The following is a 19,406-nucleotide window of genomic DNA, read 5'->3' on the forward strand; positions in this document are numbered from 1 at the left end:
GTTCTTGCGTTGGCACGCTGGGCCACTTTCCCTTTATTATGTTTTCCTTTTAAGGGCTGGGGTATGAACGTTTGGACAGTATTTATTTTGGGACATTAGAGCACATCAGACATATCAATTGCATTCTGAATACGAAGAATGTCATTCTGATATCAAATAATTTTGATTTTTGAAATTCGCAATTTAATACATATTTTATGGCAAATCATTAAAAATGGATATTTTTGATATTTAACAGTACTTGAAGTAAACTTTATAAATCTGATGATTTATACTTAAAGTGTATGTAGGTGGGATGAAAAGCCGACGATCAATTGAAAATTTTGACCTTTCGTATTGAAGATATGGATTTTTTTTCCCAAAACAACAACAAAAATTAGGTCTTTTTGGGAAAAAAAATCCATATCTTCAATATGAAAGGTAAAATTTTTAATTGACAGTCGGCTTTTCCTCCCTGCTACATACACTTTAAGAATATATCATTAGATTTATATAATTTACTTCGAGGACTGTTATATGTCAAAAATTTGAAAAATATCAATTTTTTTTAATTTGTCATAAAATTTGTATTATATTGTGATTTTCAAAAATTGAAAATTATTTGATATCAGAAAGACATGCTTCGTATTCAGAATGCAATTCGATAGGTCTGAGGTGCTCTCATGTCCCACAAAAAATACTGTCGAAACGCAATAAACGCTCATTTTAGATCCCTTAAGCAATATACGAAATACCGAATACCGATCTCGTATACCGATATCGTATACCGCAATATCGTATATCGCAATATCGTAAAATATGACAGTTACAGCTTGCGGTATACCGATATCGTATACCGCAATATCGTATACCGATATCGTATACCGCAATATCGTATATCGCAATATCGTATACCGATCTGAATTCGTTTCAACTTTAATCGGTGATAAATATTATGCGACTTCCATGAGAGTGCTTGCCGCTGATTGGATGATAAAGGTAGCCACAGCCAATTGTTGCTTTACAAGCTCCCATTTATTAGGGTCTGGGTTATTATCAATATCAAACATGGCGTCTACAATTCCTGGAAATTTTTCACTCGCATAGCTATCTTTGCTGCTTGGTGCGAGTACTACGTGCCTATTATAACAAAAAATAGAAATTAAATTAGTAAAATAGAACAGATTCTGATTACATAATTATGATAGAAAAGATTGATATTCTGAACCAAATCATTTCGGCTATCGTTTGTAAAAAGTTTCAACACTAGCCTTCCACAAATCATATTTTCTATATCAAATTTGCAACTTCAAATCACATTTGTGACGTTTCGTCTGTTCGTTTATTTGTTTGTTTATTTGTTTACTTGGTTGTTTGGTGTGTTTTTTCGTTGCTTTTTAAAGACGTATAATTATTCAAACTTGTCAGTTCCTACCTTATAAGTGGCCTATCCGGTAAGCCCAATGGATCTATAAAGGCACGCTCCAATTTCTGAAGCTGATCATTGTATGTTCGCACTTGAAGTACACTAAAATAGATTAGGAAGAAATGATTATCATCAACTATCCAAAATATTTATTCTGTGGCTACGGTAGACATCTGGGTATACACAATAATGATATTGGGACAGTAAAATGGGCACTCATTCTGGCATTTCTCTTTTCATTTCCCCCAGCTCTTTATTAAACACGCCCACAGTTCGTCATGCTACACTTCTTTACGGCCACTGTTCACAAAACCCTTTATTTTTGGTCAAAACGTACAATTGTATGCAAAATGTTCAGCTTACAATTCGTTTATCTGCATGACATGACACCATATTTGTTTGCTTAAAACAGCACCAAAATGAAAGATGAAAAGCAATTTACTCAAAATGTGATCAAGCAAAATCAGTCTGAACATGCTGAAGTCGAACATCTTCAATTTTCAGTTTCTTTTAGGTTTGTAAACAGCACTTTGCGAAGCTACATTTTGCAGAAAACCCCATTAATTTTGGACAATCAGTTCAAAACTACAATAGGATACAAAAGGAAATACTTCCTTTGTTTGGCTATATCTCAAAATCAACATTTCCGACTTCCGACTGATTTTGCTTAATTACATCATATATTCTTAGGGCAACATACTTTTTGAGGTCCAATTCTTCATCCAATCTTCGGTGAAAATCTTCTGCTTCTCTGGTAAAGTTATCTACAGCAGACCCCATACCAGCTAGTACGAAAAATGATAGAAAACAACATGCACTTGAATAGATTTGAAATAATCTTGGACATGTTAGCGATTTGGGAAAAGAGAGCATGAACCTCGTTCACCCGTATTAAATGGAGAATATAATTGACTTAAGCAAATATTGATCTCTAGACCTAACTATGAAATAGAACCACTGCTTAGTGTAGAATGTTTATTTATTTAATTATTTATTTATTGGAACATACACTTTTGTATCAGTGGCACACGCCTAATCAGCGGTGCGTTCAAAACCAACATTATATACAAGAAACAAATTAAAAAGACAAATGAAAATACATTGTGGCATTAATACAAAAGCAAAATAAACTGTCTGTCTTAACCCAAGTTGGCTTGAAATGGGTCGTTAGCAGGAACTAAAACAAAATATAGAATAATGAAAATATAAACTTAAATTACATACTGGCATGACATGACAATTAATGTACATTAAATATTCTTCAAGACAGAGGATTTGAAAGACCATGCACGTTTTAAATAACTTTTGCTAGACATATCAAAACAATTGTTGACTTCATTCTCACGATCCCAGGGGGTTCCCAACATATGAGCCTCCTTGTAATAAGATCTTGCAAAAATACAAGTTAATCTAAGGGAGGACAGTTTTTATGGTCTACTTAGCTCAGCAATGCTCTGCTGTCTTCGATAGCGCATTGTATCGGAGAGGTACCTGGCTTTTATCGAAGCCCAAACCCATAAAAGCCTGTAGCAAACTCTGTCAGACTCCGCTCAATTGTACACTATGCTCCGATACCACGCGTTGACCAAAATATCGATAGAATCAATTTTACGACCATGCTTGAATTAACACCCACTTGAAACCAAATTACACCACTTTGTGTAAACATAAACTAATACACACATTATTGACTTTCTATTGACCGGAGACATGACCCCAGACATGCTTATTTAATGACCACTTGAGAAGGTGATGAGTGGGTCGTTATGTACTTACTGAACACAAAGGAAATTGATTATGGTTTTACCATCGACCGTGTTTATAATCCTGCTGCTCTGCTGAGCGCTCCGATAGATATCAGCAAACTCGTATACTGTTCGCTTGTTCCTATCGAACGCCATTATCGAAGACAGCAAAGCATTGCTGAGCTAAGTAGACCATAAAAACTGTCCTCCCTAAATAGACGTGGAATTAATAAAAACAAAAGTCGAAGGGTAAAAAGATCTTTTAAAGCATCTCTGTTTAGGACTACCATGAAGACTTGATAACATCTCTGCCAATTCATTCAGTACGTACATTTCAATTCATACAGTAAGTACATTTCACCCAATATAAGAACACCTCATCTAATTAACAAACCAAATGATAGTCCTTCTTGGAGCATCCTCTGTCCAATGTCTCCATCCCTCAACTGTTCAAAATAACCCTTCACGGCTGCGGCGTAGTCGCTGGCATCCAAAGGTAAGATCAATGAATCCGCCAAGTCTCTTGCTAACTCTGCCATGACCTGCGCACCGGCGAGGTAATAAATGTATCCAGGGTCATAGTAGGTATCTACTAGGTAGAATGTATCGTAGACAGAGTGGTACGTTGGATATGACGATCCCTGGGGAGAAGTATTCTAGCAATTAAAAACGAACAAAAACATGTTACCTATGATTATTCACATTTTCATTCTGGAGCAGACAAATATTCTGCCGTCATCTTATGTCAGATTGGTTGTTTCATTGACAACAAATGGAGATTAGCTGAAATCTCCTAACTGGTGCAGAGAGCAGTTCGTTCAATTGAATTTTAAAGAATTGTTACAAAAAGAAAGGAAGTCAATATTGTGAGCCAACATTTCTCATTCCCAGTGGCATAGTAAAATAACCTTCATAGCACAATACCTGACCATATGTTTGGAAGCATGAGGTTTTGCCCCCAATGCATTCTGAGACCATTATTTCAAACATATTGAGATTTAAACTGAGACCTTACAGATTGCCATAATTTAGGAAGAGAGAAAGTTTAGAGGATCACAAGATAAGGTGTTGGCCGCCATCTTATAAGAAAAAGAAATTGCTGAAATACAATAGCCCAGCCGAAGTTCGGCTAGACTAATTTGATTTGATTGCAATCGCATGAGTTATGTTGATTCTTTCGTAAAAGCAAATTCAATTTACTGTCTTAAGCTGAATTTATACTCGATCGCCGAGCGATTGCGATGAAACGCTTTTGGAAAGCGATGGGCAATCGCCGAATTTTGCGATGCATCGCCCGTCGCTTTTGCATTTATACTTATTACGGAGATAGCGATTGCAGACGACAATTAAAATATTCTAAATGCCACAAAATACATTTTTAAAACATCAGTTGCTGTCAATGATTATTGCTATGAATAAATTCATCACCAAAAATTAATAATCGAGAAAGGTAAATTAATTAGCAAAATAATAGATCCAGTTGGTTGTATATAATTGGTAGACGCATTCACGTGTCAAGCGATATCGCTGGGAAGTTCAGATTTCTTCAACTTGCAAAAGCGACGTCGTTTTTGCCTCAGCGATTTGAATTGATTGATCGGCTTGACGCTCTGGAAATGTAAGTAAACACTGAGCATGCGTGAGAATCGCTTTTCTGCAAAAGCGATCGAGTATAAATTCAGCTTTACAGCACTGAAAGGCTGTGGCAAACAAAACTAAGGCGTCTTTGAAACTAGAAGATGACTTTATACATGATATTGTAAATGTGTACAAAAATAGTGAAGATGGTAAAACTAATTGAATTAAAGATGTACTATGCGTGTTTCGCTCAGTTGTTACGCAAAAGGATAACATTGTGCAGGAAGTTTGTGAATGACTAAATAGAGGCAAATGTCTGTACAATTCATGTTTAATTTGTTTTCATATTCGCCTTTAAATCAACTCAAATTAAATTTATTTTCATAAACTCAAAGCTAAACTATAAAACCCTGACCAAAGCCCGGATCAACATGATCAAAGCGATCCTATCAACAGCGCTGCTATTAAAGTTAAAGTAATTCTCTTCGGAAAATCGTATTTCTCTAATTGGAGTAAAGAAAAAGACCTGTACAAACATACAAATAACTCCCAATCGCAATGAAACAAATCATAGTTACTATGCACTGTTTATCGTTGACATTTTGAAAACAAATTGCTCTTCAACAATAATAGTCCTGTATCGCCTTGGTCTGGACTAAGAGGGACGTTTCGTTTGGAGAATATTTAACTTGACATTTTCACGCAGTCGAACATGGCCATATTACAAACCTGCATCGTATCTATCCTATCTTGTTTCATATTACTTGGTGTACCTGGTAACATTTTCATCATACTGGTGTACACCAGAAAACGGAAGAAATCGACAGCACACATACTCATTCTGGCACTTGCCCTGACTGATCTCTTTGCTTGCCTTTTGTTGACAGTCCTCATTGTCGATTTTTTGAATGGAGTAAACGGGAGCATTGCGTTTTGCTTATTCAAACATTATACCACAGCTTATGGAATTCATCTTTCTTTTGTTTTAAGCGCCGTGATTGCTATAGATCGATACTTCGCAATTAGTCAACCGCATCAAAAAGTCGTGAAAGTAAATGACCTCAAAAAGATAGTGCCAATATGTTTAATCCTCAGTTGCATTATAACAATACCGACGTTTGTAACTGCAGGTATGATTGAAGTACATGTTTCACCATCTTTTTCATTCAATGTTTGCAGTGCTGAACCATCTGATCTTACTGGGAAGATCATCACATTGCTTAAATATTTCGTCATGCTCTGCATATGTTTTGCGGTTGGTATCCTTTACTTCAAACTTTACCGTATTGTAAGAAACCAGGCACGTATTCGCGCTGAAATGAACGCAACTCCGACCAGTGAGCGTAGAATAAACATTTTGCCGGCTTATTCAAGCAATACCGTAAGCACCATTTCCAGAGGGATCGAAGGACAAAGCTTTACTGAAACATTCAATGAAGGTAATGGATTGGTTCAGTCTAGCGTCGTGAAACGAAAGCAGAATGTCCCTCCTTACCATAACAGAACAACACTGATGCTCATCATAGTGACATCAGTGATGTTTGTATCTTGGATACCCCCAGCCTTTATCGGTATTTCCTCTGCTTTCTGGTATGAAAGTCCTCAACAGCAGATCTTGATGATGAGTAACAGGGACATTTGGATCAATGTGTTGTTTCAGATATTTTTCGCCATTAATCACGCAGCAAATGCTATTATATATGGCTCAGTCAATAAGCATTTCAGAACGGATTGTGTGGGGGTTTTGCACAAGCTGTGGCTATTTATCAAGTGTAAAAGGGTGTAAAAAGACGTGAAAGAATAAATCGACAAGACTACGAATAACGTTATTTATTATATACCTGTGCCCAATCAGCGGCATAGCTGGGATTTTTTTGCCAGGCTTATTGATAATAATCGTATGGTATTGCATATCGTATGGATACTAATAGGCCCTATCTCTCTTTCCTCCTCTTCCTCTCTCCCCCCTCTCTCTTATCTCTTTTTCCTCTCTCTCTCTCTCTCTCTCCTTTTTCCTCTTTTTTCCTTGTACTAGGGGGCGGGGGCCCAAATAGGCAATATTTTCCAGGGGGCGATCGCCCCCATCCCCCCCGGCAGCTACGCCACTGTTCCTAATGTATAGAAGATAGCGCAAGGTGGTCATATAGTTATATAGACTAGAAAATCATAGATACACTTTTTAGGGTATTGTATGTTTTATAGAATAGCATGCAGAGAAAATAAAGAAACAGGTTTATCACATACGCGTTGAGGCGTAGACGCAATGCGGAATACTCGCACGCGCTAGCAGTACGCGCAACAAAAGATGTGAAGTTGTAAACAAGTTTCGTTCATTTTAGAAAAAGGGGAGTTTGTATGACGGTAACTGAATTTTTGCTTTAAAAAATAGTTAACACTTATTAAAATAATATTTAACTGACTAAGAATGAGAATAAACGATTATTGAGTAGTGGATGCCGGCGCAGCCGGTATCCACTACGATAAAAATATTGGACCTGCCTGTCGTCTATCATAGGTAGAGGATAGGCAAAATAAAAATTCCTATCGTTTATTCTCTAAATGTATCATTTCGTTGCGGCATCCGTATTTACCAGTTTTACCATGCGAATCTCAGAATACCCCGTGAGAGTAAAGTTCCGTTCATGCGCGTGTTGCGTACACTCGCATGTCACCGCGCCCATCACACGCGGAGCGCAAGAGATGAACACGTTGACTCCCGGCCGTTGACCTCACGAGCTGCTTCCTGCAAGTAGGCCTACTCATTTTCTCCCAATTTTTGAAGGAAAACAGTATGAAAATGTTATTTAAACTTGTTGTAAACCTTATTATTTTCATTTGTTTTGGATTGCTAACAATGTTCAGAATGTTGGATATGTATGAACGGGGTTCATTCATAGGATTTCGGGCATGATCGTTGATTTATGCCCTCGGCTCACGCCTCGGGCATAAACAGCGATCATGCCCTCAATCCTATGAATGAACCCCTAATTCATTTTCAATAAAATATTAGCATTTACTGTCAAATATGTCCCCTTTTAATTTTGAGCCGAACAAGTGAGGCAAAGCAAAGAAAATAGGAATTTACAACTAGCGCCAATGAATGTTACTCCGGCGTTTGTAATATGGTACGACCCTCCGGTGTGTGTGTGTTTGTCCCGCGCGCCGTGTACGTAGTACTGTATCGTAATAATAAAACGCTGATTCAGGCGGTTTATTCAAAATCTCGGATTTTGACTAAACTACAGCACCTAAAGTCTTGATTTTTGAGAGAATCTTTGTTTACTAAAGTACATTACAATCGTGTAAAAACCTGAATTTAAATTTTTTTTGAGGGCGTTCTCCTCAGCAAATGTTATAATATGGCTTTAACTGCAAGTTCCTGTGTTGATGTTTAATGGTTTGTGGAATGATATGGGGCCGTAGTAGTCAGCGAGAATATATAAAGTGAGCTGAGGCTTGTAGATCAACGTCTAGGCGGTTTTCTTTTCTTTTTTTACGTTATTTTTGTATAATAATAATGATAATAAGTTACGCTGCATATTCAACTCATTTTTTTGTGTCAGTTCCTGCAGAACTGACACCTTTAGTACAGGTTTGACGATCACGTGACAATTCGAATCATCATATCGAAATATCACGTGGGTAAAAATATCAATATCGATATCAATACTATTCGTCAATTCAGCCCCAAACCAATTCGCCCACATGCTAATTCGAACCCTGTATATTGATGTACAAAAAAGTTGGCCAAATTTAACTATTTCGTGATTTTCTCCATAACCGTTGTTTTTACACCAAATCTGTATATTTAGATGCCTTGATGTCTTGCATTCGGTCACAAACCAATTCGTTGTACTTTGTGCACTTAAGGTTATTAATTATTTTAAGCTGTTGTGATTTGGTAGTTCACAGCATCTTACGAATGGTAGTGAGCTTTGGCAAAAACTGCATTGCTCAATTCATAGCGAGCGTGTAGAAGAATTTAAATATCACAGATATACTTTTATAGGTGCTGCGGTTCTTGAGTTACGTTGTAAAGAGGGCTGAAACAACAACACTTTTGTAAAACGTACATAACTCATTAACAACAATTAAGCAAGTTTGCAAAGTATACGATTTGTAGAACTAACTTTTACAAAACATCAAAGTGTTAAGTTTCAATAATATATTGATCTGGATAATAAAAATCGATTTTTAGGTTGCTTCGACCAACAATACCTCGTCTACCCTTAACCCTCTATCTTTTAAACCAAATATCCTAAAGAGTCCGCAGTTATTGTGGCCCACACAACACGGGCTTCCGGTGAGCTGCCGGTCCTAGGAAATGGAATATTACTGATAAATATATAAAGATGGCAAAATCAGTAAACCAGTTTAAGTTACAAATAAAGAAAAGTCTAATAAAAAATTACATCTAATATTTAGGCATTATTTAATGACCTCACCCATCCCCACCCATCTCCACCCCAACTATCAATTTCTTCTGTGAACTGTGGAATGTCTATATGAAATGTTATAAATATTTATATTGCTTCTTTCTTTGCATGTTCTTCTCCTCTTTCTTTTATTAGTTAGCTTTGTGTAATTGTATGTTGTAACTTAAGGCAGTGTAAGGGGGTGCTCGCTTCAGGCCTTTTGAGCATCTCCTCATTCAAATCTTGTGTCTTTTACATATATTTTGTATGTCGATTTGTATGAAAATAAAATGATGATGTATGATGATGATGATGTACATCATTTCCTACAGAGTCGTGAGATATGTCAAACTTTTCCCTTGGTCATAAGGAACAAAAAATGTCAGTGGTCGCATATCTGTAGGATCATTGGTTAATAAGATATAGTCACTTTTTTAAATTTTTAACCAAATATCTTAGAGAGTCGTGCCATATGTCAAAAAGGAACAGAAAAGTCAGTGGTCGCATATCTGTAGGATCATCGGTTAATGAGATATAGTCCCTTGTTTGTACGTTGTGCACTTAACCCCTTGTTTTTACTTCTGGATATCGTTTGGAGTCAAATGATTTTTCATTTTAAAGCTTATGATATATTTTCTAAACACGAAATAAAACAAAATTGACCGCCAGCCGACTTTACAGCTGTTTCGTGATGGACGGTCACATATATCCATTAACATATTAAATCGTTTATCCCTTTTGGTCAATATCGAATTGGTTTGTGGCTGACTTAGCTTGGGGCCAATGCATGAATTGGCATATGGCCAAGTCAACTGTGGACGAATTGGTTTGGGCCGAATCGAACTGCTTCCATGCTGATACCCGGAAATGCCGAAAAATTACGTACTTTTACAAGGCAAAAAGCAACTTTTCTAGGCATTGTTGACATGGTGCCCCCGCTAAAGAAAGTTTCCTACTATAAAGACCTAACTTTTGAGATGGTTTGTACGGTTTGAAGGTGCAAAATTACTATAAGCTGGGTCATCATCAACGACTTTGACAGATGACGTCATCAGACGCAATCTCTGTCTTGATAATATCGACATGGACTAATATTTAGGAGCACGTAGTGTGATGGACTGGAAACTTCACGCATCAATCTGAGGACAGCTTTCAAACATAAGTCTTTATAGTAATACGCGTTTTTAATTAGCCTATATCTGGTGGCAGTAGCATTTTCTACAGTCACGTGATAATGGCACCGGCGGATAATACACGGGGAAGCCGACGGTGTCCACATCTTTTTTTTTTTTTTTTTTTTTTTTTTTCAGCTTTTTGTATTTTATCTGTACTTGGAGCTGGTGGGGAGAGAAAGCATAAAATACATTCAGGAAAAAATACAACTCGAACCAAAGATCAAGGCTCCATTTCAAATTTAACCCTAAAAAATCACTCATTTTTGAAACCGGACGTTGTTCAAATGTGCGCCAACACTTCACCTCTGAAATAAAATATTGGGATTTTTTCTCAGATTCCTTCATGTAGACACTTGCCAGAAGCAAATGAGCTGAAAACGGGCGAATTTTGACAATTATCTTGAAAATAAAGCCGCAACAAGCTCAAATAAGCGGTGGACTATTTTAACCGAATTTCACTGGTAGGCCTACATAAATCGTGGAGTGATTTGGTGGTGCGCCCTCTGAAAAGATTTGAAGTATAGAAGGCTGACGTTGCGCCAAAACATGTGGGCCTATTTAATGATATATGAACTACCACTCATGTTCTTGTCAGCGCTACAGTGCAAAACTTCTCTTTAACATTACATTCAAATAATAATTACATTGTAAATTGGAACTGACACCAATTTTTTTCAGGAATACTTGTTTTCAATCTTTCCGCATATGAAAAAGCTGGTTTTAAAATCACTGATAAATACCAAGTGTGGGAGTGTGTCTCAGGGGTGTGTGCGTGTGGGGGCTGTCAATTACTGTATGTAAACAACACCATTCCTAGTTGTTTAACTTTTCTTATTTCTCACAAACTTGATTTCAGTCACACAGCTACCCAATAGAGCTAGGGTTTAAAGTTCGAATTCGGCAGGCGGTCATACACGGAGGCTTATTAATTGGTTAGGGTTAGTTTAGGGTTATGATTAGGGTCAGAGTTAGGGTTAGGGTTAGGATTAGGGTTAGGTTTAGAGTTAGGCTTAGGATTAGCATACCAAAATAATTACATGAAGGTTGGACCCAAAGTAGCTTGAAGAATCAAAGCTAGAGAGGGCTCAAACAAGATCTAAACGCTCATGAGAAAAGTTTCTAAGTATTAAGAACCGAAATCCTATCGTGATCGACCAGTAATGTATGTAGTAATGATTCAGGGACCCAGATTTGTTTCAGGGTCTGCCTGTGTGTGCATGTTATGCGTTATGCGAGTATGTAATTCATTGTTTGATTATTGGATTATTTATAGTTTATTCTATTCTGCTTATTACACACTCACGTAGTCGGCGATATAGCGAAAATCCATAGCTGAAATCCCATTTACTTGTACAAAAGGTCCATAATCGCTCCCTGAACCAAGTGTGTTAACTCTGAAACGAAGTAACAGTAATCATTTACAATATTAATATCGGCATATCGTTCAATTACATAGTTTGTTTGTTTTTTGTCACATTCGTGAACAACTATAGAAAGACGGAAGCACACTCAGTGGGCGAAACCTAGCCCCTAACTGCCAGTATATTCATGAGCACTCATGACACCTTGCTATAAAGGGCGTTGGCTCTCAAATGCTGTACCTTGTTATGTAAATCAGACAGTTTTACGCTCTACACAGGATTTCGGAGCCTTTTGTTATCCTTAAGGGGGTACTACACCCCTCGATAAATTTGTGTCTATTTTTGCATTTTTCTCAAGAACTAATAACACAGTGGTAACAAAAGTTATGTATATTATAGGGGCAAGGAATCCAATTACTACAGTGGAATTTCAGTGACCCAAGACAAGCGGTTCGTTATTTATGATAAGAAATAAGGTACCGCTAGGATGTACCTCATTTCCGATCATATATACTGAACCGCTTGTCTTGAGTCACTGAAATTTCAGTGTAGTAATTAGATTACTTGCCCCAATAATATACGTAACTTTTGTTACCAGTGTATTTTTATTTTTTGAGAAAAATGCAAAAATAGTCACAAATTTACCACAGGGGTGTTAAAACCTTTCCGTATTTTATGTGCACAAAATTGATACTACACAGGTCGCACGAATATTTCATGTGGACTAAATATCACATCAGTGTACTCAGGAATGTAATGCAAACTTGGACTCAAAATCTGACTGAGAGGAGGTGAAATGTTACTGATCAATATTCTGAACAGTTGCTTATTCTTAGGAATGGGATGCAAAACTCTAGAATCGCTACCAGATTTGAGTATCGCTGAGCTATTCTTTTGTAGTTTGAGGAGAAAAACCCAAGAATGAGCGATGTTTCCATGTAGACCTATTATAATATATCACGATACATGTAGTATCATGGGTATGGGGATCAGTATTTGAACATTCAACTTGTTAAATAATTAGATAATTAAATAAATAAGTATTAATTGAATAGATTAAATGTTGAATCTTACACAGGCGTACCATCTGGATTGGTACCGTCTCGGCATCTCGCTTTCCAAGTGTCGTACACCGTCTGACGATCACCCGATGGCGCAGGATCTTTGACCTTCATAACAAATTATTGACAAATGATGTCACTTTCATTATTATAATTGGTAGTTTGTAATATCACACAAGAGTTCTTTGTCTTTGTTTTTGTATATGTCGTCCTAATAAAATGTCTGTTTGGGTAGCTGTACCCCGGAGCTGTAATATACTACAATTCTCAAAATATTACGAAAATTTGAGCCTGTTTATTATTCTACCTTATGTGAAATTTTCATTGGATTCGGCTCACTGGTTTGAAAACAAAGCCCTGATGCAACACTTGTGTTACTGGTCCCATTCCAAGTTTACCATTCAACACTTAGGGATTCAATCATGTTTCACCGTTGTTCATCACCGTTTAACAACGATGCGGCCGCGTCGTCTGCGTGGTTTACTTCGCGAGGGCAGCTTTAGCTGCCCGAACGAAGTAAACCACGCAGACGCGCCGGACGCGAGTTTAAAAACGGTGATGAACAACGGTGAAACATGATTGAATCCTTTCAACAACGAAAAGAAGCTAAAGATCGTATAATTCACGATTATTTTAGGAGAAAATGTCAGTTAATCATTGTCACTAAGTCTTACAAGAACTTTGATGATTTCTCTGTTAATATCAGCAATAAAACTACAGAATAAAACGGCAAAGTTTAGCCGCTACCTGAAAAATACTGAATTCAACGTGTAAGCTTGCATACGCACAAAGGTTCCAGGCATGGCGAATTTTACGCGCTCTCGCGTAACGCGTAGTCTCGCTCGCGTTCGCGTATACGCTACAGTAAAAGTGTGGATTCATCACGGTTTAACAACGGTTGGCTCCTGTACAAAGGTATAGGAGGAGTTGTTGAATCGAGATTGAAAAATGTTCTCTCCTCTTAAAATTAATGAACCAATTTCAAAGAAACTTTCAAATAATTATTAAGTAATGTGCTAATTGTATTACCTCAATCAGAATTCAACAGGTTTTCCCATGATTTTTACATGTAAAAATATTTTTGTGCAGATATCTCATAGATTGCGCATAATGTTTAGCATTCCTTTGGTCTCTTTTGACTTTAACATGGGGTATAGCAGGTCTTGGAATAAGAAAATATCCAATTTAAATATTACAAAAATCAGCAACCCTATTACAAAACAATTAAACCTAACGAATATGACTAGCATGAGGATCGTCATTGTCAAATTGATCTCACATCATAATGTACAGTAAGCCAAAGAATTAAGGCACCAGTTGTGTTCACCCCTGTATAACCTAAACAAAGACAAATATGTCAAAATTTAAACAAACAGCAAATACCTGTACTTAGTCTTTAACTCTGATTTAAGACCTCATTTGTTGAAATTGGTTAAGAATTAAAGAAACGGTGATCTAAAACATACGGAAGAATCGAAATCAAAAGTTCCACTTTTGTATTAAATCAATGAAAGCACGGCGCTAGTTTTAAAATGTTTTTAAACACATTAAAATGTTTAATCAATGGAAGCACGTCGGTAGTTTTCTTGTTCGAGAACGCTTTGTGTACAAATCAATATATAGGACATGCAATGCAGTGAACTGCAACTGTAAAATTTTCAACTACATTGTGTCTTTCTATCTGTTCCGTCTTTATTTCTTGAACGATTTCAACGAATATAAGGTCTTTTAGGACCTTATTCGTGCTTAAAGATGCAGCTATTAGCTGCTGGTTCAAATTATGACATACCTGTCTTTGTTTAAGATACATAAGGGGTGAACATAACTGGTACCTCAATTCTTTGGCTTACTGTATTCCTCCATAGACACATTATGATTCGATGGTCTATGGTTTATATTTTACTTTTCAAACAGCAATAAAACAGCAATAACATTAACAGGAGTAAACAATGTGCAAAGTAATATATATAATAATATAATATAATAATACCTTTTTGGCTGCGGCATAAATGGATTTTTTAAGATTCGGTGTACTTTCAGCATTAACAACGTATCTTCCTGAAAATGAGCATAATGATTTTTGGTAAGAAGAGTAGATTACCACAGTTGGTTGAGTCAGCTCTTGCAGCATTTCCGGGTATTTACTGTTTCACTTCATCATTATCAAAAGTTTTTAAAGGAATCAAAGACGTTTTGGAGTAAAAATCGCAGTGTTATGAATGACTGGCATATCGATTAAATGCATGTATTACAAGCTCATTTGGGGAACATTTTGACTAATCTTGTCAGCAAACTGTTACATCGAATATTCTACATGCATTAAAACTTCGGCAGAGGCTTTGCCAGATATGTTGCAGTACACTTGTTTTATTTTATTAGTTCTTATTTTACCTGGAGGAACCCCAACTCACCATCTTGCCATCTACTTACCATCTACAATTTGATCGATGTTTAAATAGGCTACTGCTCTCTCATTAAGAATTTTGGCAATTTCCTAAAGATTAAAGGAAATTGTGTCAGTTAATTAAACAAGTCATGTTGTTATATAAATTATATAAAGGGAGGAAGGACAAAAGGAAAGAGAGGAGGAGAGAGAGGATAAAGAATGAGATGGAGGGAGGGGAGAGGGCGAGAGAGAGAGAACGGGAGGGGGAAGAAAAGCGCTTAAACAGTTTGACACAGTATAAACTCAAAGTAACATTATTCTGTTTGTATTAATTGTTATTATTGTCCTCACGTATTTGTCATCTCTGGTGCTAATGTTAAACTTACACGATGTTATAAAATAGAGTCTTTATGTAAAGGTTTTGCAGGTTTATGCAAATTTGACACGTCTTATGTGTGAATATAGTGATTAACATTCGAGACATGTTCCCACAAAATGACAGAAAAGTTGCAAATACTGTATTTGTTTGTTAATGTGTTTCATTTTATTCAATGTAGAGTTGTCGCTAAAATAAAATATTCACAATACTGAAAAACTGTTATGCTTAAGGGGTACTACACCCCTGCCCAAATTTGTGCCTATTTTTTGCATTTTCTTTAAAATTATAGCGCATTGGGGACAAGTAAGATATGTATATTATAGGGGCAAGGACTACAACTACTGCACTAGAATTTTTATTTCAGCACAGACAACAGTTGTGGAGTTACAGTCAAAAATGAGGGAAAACCAATATTTGATCAATAAATCAATAACTACTTACTTTGAATTGCTGAATTTTCAGTACAGTAGTTGTAGTCCTTGCCCCTATAATATACATATCTTACTTGTCACCAATGTGCTATAATTTTTGAGAAAAATGCAAAAATAGGCAAAAAAATTGCCAGGGGTGTAGTATCCCCTTAACTTCAAAACAGGTGAGTATTTGATAAATTACCTCATTCCATTCCCATGATCCTATAAGACCAAATTCTTCTGCACCCCAACTGGCAAACATTATGGTCCGTCGTGGTCGCCATCCTAATTAACAACATAATAAGCGGTTAATATTATTGCACAAAGTATGCCTATGCTATATAGGCCATACATGTATGCACTTCATATGTAATACTTGTAATCTTACAAGTGCTTATCTTAACATGGCCGATAAAACATTTTTAATAAAAACAAAACAATTTCACAATAAAGGAACGCTTTTGAATTTGTATTTTATTGTAAATCATTATCAGTGAATCATTAATGTATGTAGATTATTTTGTATATTCCAACCATCTAATCTAGATCAAAGATATGATACCATGCTTAGATTTCACGAGTCCAAACGCTTTAGATACTTCCAACATCGCTGCTGTCCCACTGGAGGGATCGATAGCTCCGAAGCCCCAGGCATCACGGTGATTGCCAAATATCACGTAACGATCTAATAATACACACATTGATCAATCAATCAATCAATCAATCAATCAATCAATCAATCAATCAATCAACCAATTAATCAATCAATCAATTAATTAATTAATCAATCAATCAATCAATAAACAATAAATAAACATATAAACAATTATCATAAATTATTTGATTTGACCATGATGATTAGGTGCTAGTTTTCACCCATTGCAATTGAATACATGAATACAAAAGCCACCTAAGTCCATGCGAAGTTATTTTGAGAGAAAAACCCGTGTATCATTTTAATTCCTTCAGTTAGATTTACCTGGTCAATATGGTAAGTTTTACGTGCAAATGAGTGGATTAACCTGTATTAGGTATGACGATTAGCATTTCAGGGACTTCGTGGGGTTCATTTTAAATTTTGGAATTTTTTGAATCATATACAAAGACAACAATGTTAGAATGAGATTACCACTAGTAAGATAATACAAAATAAAGCACACAGGTATGTATAATGTTGATAAGCATTCTGCCATGTAATATAAACCACACACTTTCCTTTATTAAACCCATTTTTTGTTCAAAAGTCATTCTCTAGCAATGAATGTGTTACAAGTGGACTTTTATACATACTGGATTTCAATCAAAGACTCAAATCATGGAATTGGGTGATTCTTTCATACATGCTATTTTTCACATGCCCAATAGACACAGAGAATGAATTTGAGTTGTTCTTTCATGCATATGACAGGCCTATGTATAGCAACAATTTCCCATGCTTAACTCAATTTGGCCAAAGTATGGACTTAGGTGGCTTTTGTATTCATATATTCAATTGTCAGTGATTGTGTCATGATTTTAATCTCTTAAAAGAGATAAAATCATTACCAGATAAAGCATGCTTGTGTGCATTTTACAATCAAGAGAAATACCAGTCTCTGACTCTCTGTCATGGCTGTGTGTATATTTTGTTTTCTTTGTATGAAGAAAATGATGCTAACACCTTTATGCGTTAATTAAAACACCCAGTCAGATGTATTTCACACCTGCCAAACACAAGTCAATTTCGAAAACTGGACGTTGAATGTACACTCTCGTGAATATTGATTGACAACATTTTCCAGCGCTCAAATCAGACACAATAGAACAATAAACCCTGCAGTGTGATGTATAATACCTTGTATGAACATAGCTCTTCACTAGAAATGTCCTATCCTTGTTGTTTAATCTATACAAACAGATGACCATATCTTACCAGGTTCAACTTTTCCTTTTAATATTCCAAAAACATTCCAAGCAGTGGCTACTTCATTATGAGTAAAGATCTTCATTGCGACTCGTCTTATGGTAGAAAACAACATTTTTGTATTTCATAAGTATAAAAGTATATCGAATATGTACATGTATTCAAATGATTGTAATACAATATGAAGCAAGTATAAACAGAGAGGTATGCAAAACTGAGAGGTATTCATTACTATGGTTGAAAAGAAGTAATAGCTCAATAATTATTTCGATTTATTATATGCATAAATAAGTACATTTGTCACATGAAAATGTGAATGTCATATTATCCCTTTTAAAGTAGAAAAATACCGCCAGTTTTACATGATTGCTTATTTTACATGGTCAAAATGCTGAAGCTTTAAAAATTCCAGTCAAATATTTGTCTCTTTTCTTGATTTCTTTTTCAAATTGTTTTTCACTTACTTTTTGTCATCTGGTTCTGCAAAACCCGGACCGTAGCGATATGTTATTCCTGAAATATTACCTTTCCAGCTATCAATGACTTCGTTACCAGCCATACGTCTGAAATATTGAAATAAAGCGATCAAAATATTGCAAAGCTTTACAGTGGTGCATGACATTATTTACTTTGACTCTGTACTAGACTTTTTCCTTTTTTTCTAGAGATTTTCTTTTATTAATGCCACAGGCCTAATGATGAAGTTGTCTGATTTTCGCCTTACAAGGTCACGGAGTTGGTTTGCAGTTCATGAAATCTACTACATGTAGCATACGAATATGGATATGCGCATGAAAATAATACAGCCTCTTATATAACATTGTGGGATACTAAAAATAAAGTAATGTATCTAATGTTATGTTTATTTAAAACGTAGCCTATTATATTCAGAATCTTACTTGAGAAACACGGATGCATCATCATAACCAATAGGATAGACTGGTATTGTTGGTAAGGTAGTTAGGTTTGCCTCTGGATGTCTGTACGCCGTGTCTGGAATTAAAAAGTGCGCACAAACTTATAGGGTACCCAACTTATACACATATGTCCATCGATTGTTCAAAGTCTGATCAACTGTTGATTATATCAAGTAATGTGGACGGTGGCCACATTATCTAGATAATTTTTTGTTTGCTGGGTTCGTCACAGTGGTGACAACCTTCGATGATAGTTACATCTTTTTGGTCAATATGGTCACATTTTTACTAAAAATTCATAAATTATGTACTCAATCTACCTGTAGAAGGGTAACCAGGAGTTTGTGGATCACCACTACCAATATAAAGGGTTCCTCTTTGTGTTCCTGTGCCTGGTAGATAGATGCCATCTGGGTACACCGGTTCACCATCAATAACATAGTCTGCTGGATCCGAATACAGGATTATACCTTTGGCGCCAAATTCAGCAGCATAGAAAGCCTGGAAAGTATTGACAACTGGATTGATATTAAATTGGAACATAAAACTGATCAACTGGACTCACTTTTCTTTGAGAGGCTACAGTATCGCACTTTATCTTCAGGCCGTCTGATGATCTGGCGGCAAAACGTCGTTGACCTGTGACAAGAGGTCATAGAGCACATAGG

General features: G+C 36.2%; 1 protein-coding gene across 1 annotated transcript; it reads right to left on the bottom strand.

Moving 5' to 3' along the window:
• Positions 1-614: 614 nt before the first annotated feature.
• Positions 615-19,359, bottom strand: LOC140145047 (glutamate carboxypeptidase 2-like). Its single transcript, XM_072166837.1, has 14 exons — positions 19,059-19,359; positions 18,721-18,814; positions 18,286-18,384; positions 17,831-17,916; positions 16,481-16,603; positions 16,121-16,203; positions 15,171-15,234; positions 14,731-14,798; positions 12,754-12,848; positions 11,622-11,712; positions 3,545-3,806; positions 2,106-2,190; positions 1,415-1,507; positions 615-1,119 (listed from the first exon to the last, which is right to left on the bottom strand). Exons 1-14 carry the CDS (start codon positions 19,279-19,281, stop codon positions 933-935), a joined length of 1,653 nt encoding a protein of 550 aa, XP_072022938.1. The 5' UTR covers positions 19,282-19,359; the 3' UTR covers positions 615-932.
• Between the last annotated feature and the right edge of the window lie 47 nt (positions 19,360-19,406).

The sequence above is a fragment of the Amphiura filiformis genome, unplaced genomic scaffold (genome assembly GCF_039555335.1).
Source record: "Amphiura filiformis unplaced genomic scaffold, Afil_fr2py scaffold_121, whole genome shotgun sequence".
NCBI lineage: Eukaryota > Metazoa > Echinodermata > Ophiuroidea > Amphilepidida > Amphiuridae > Amphiura > Amphiura filiformis.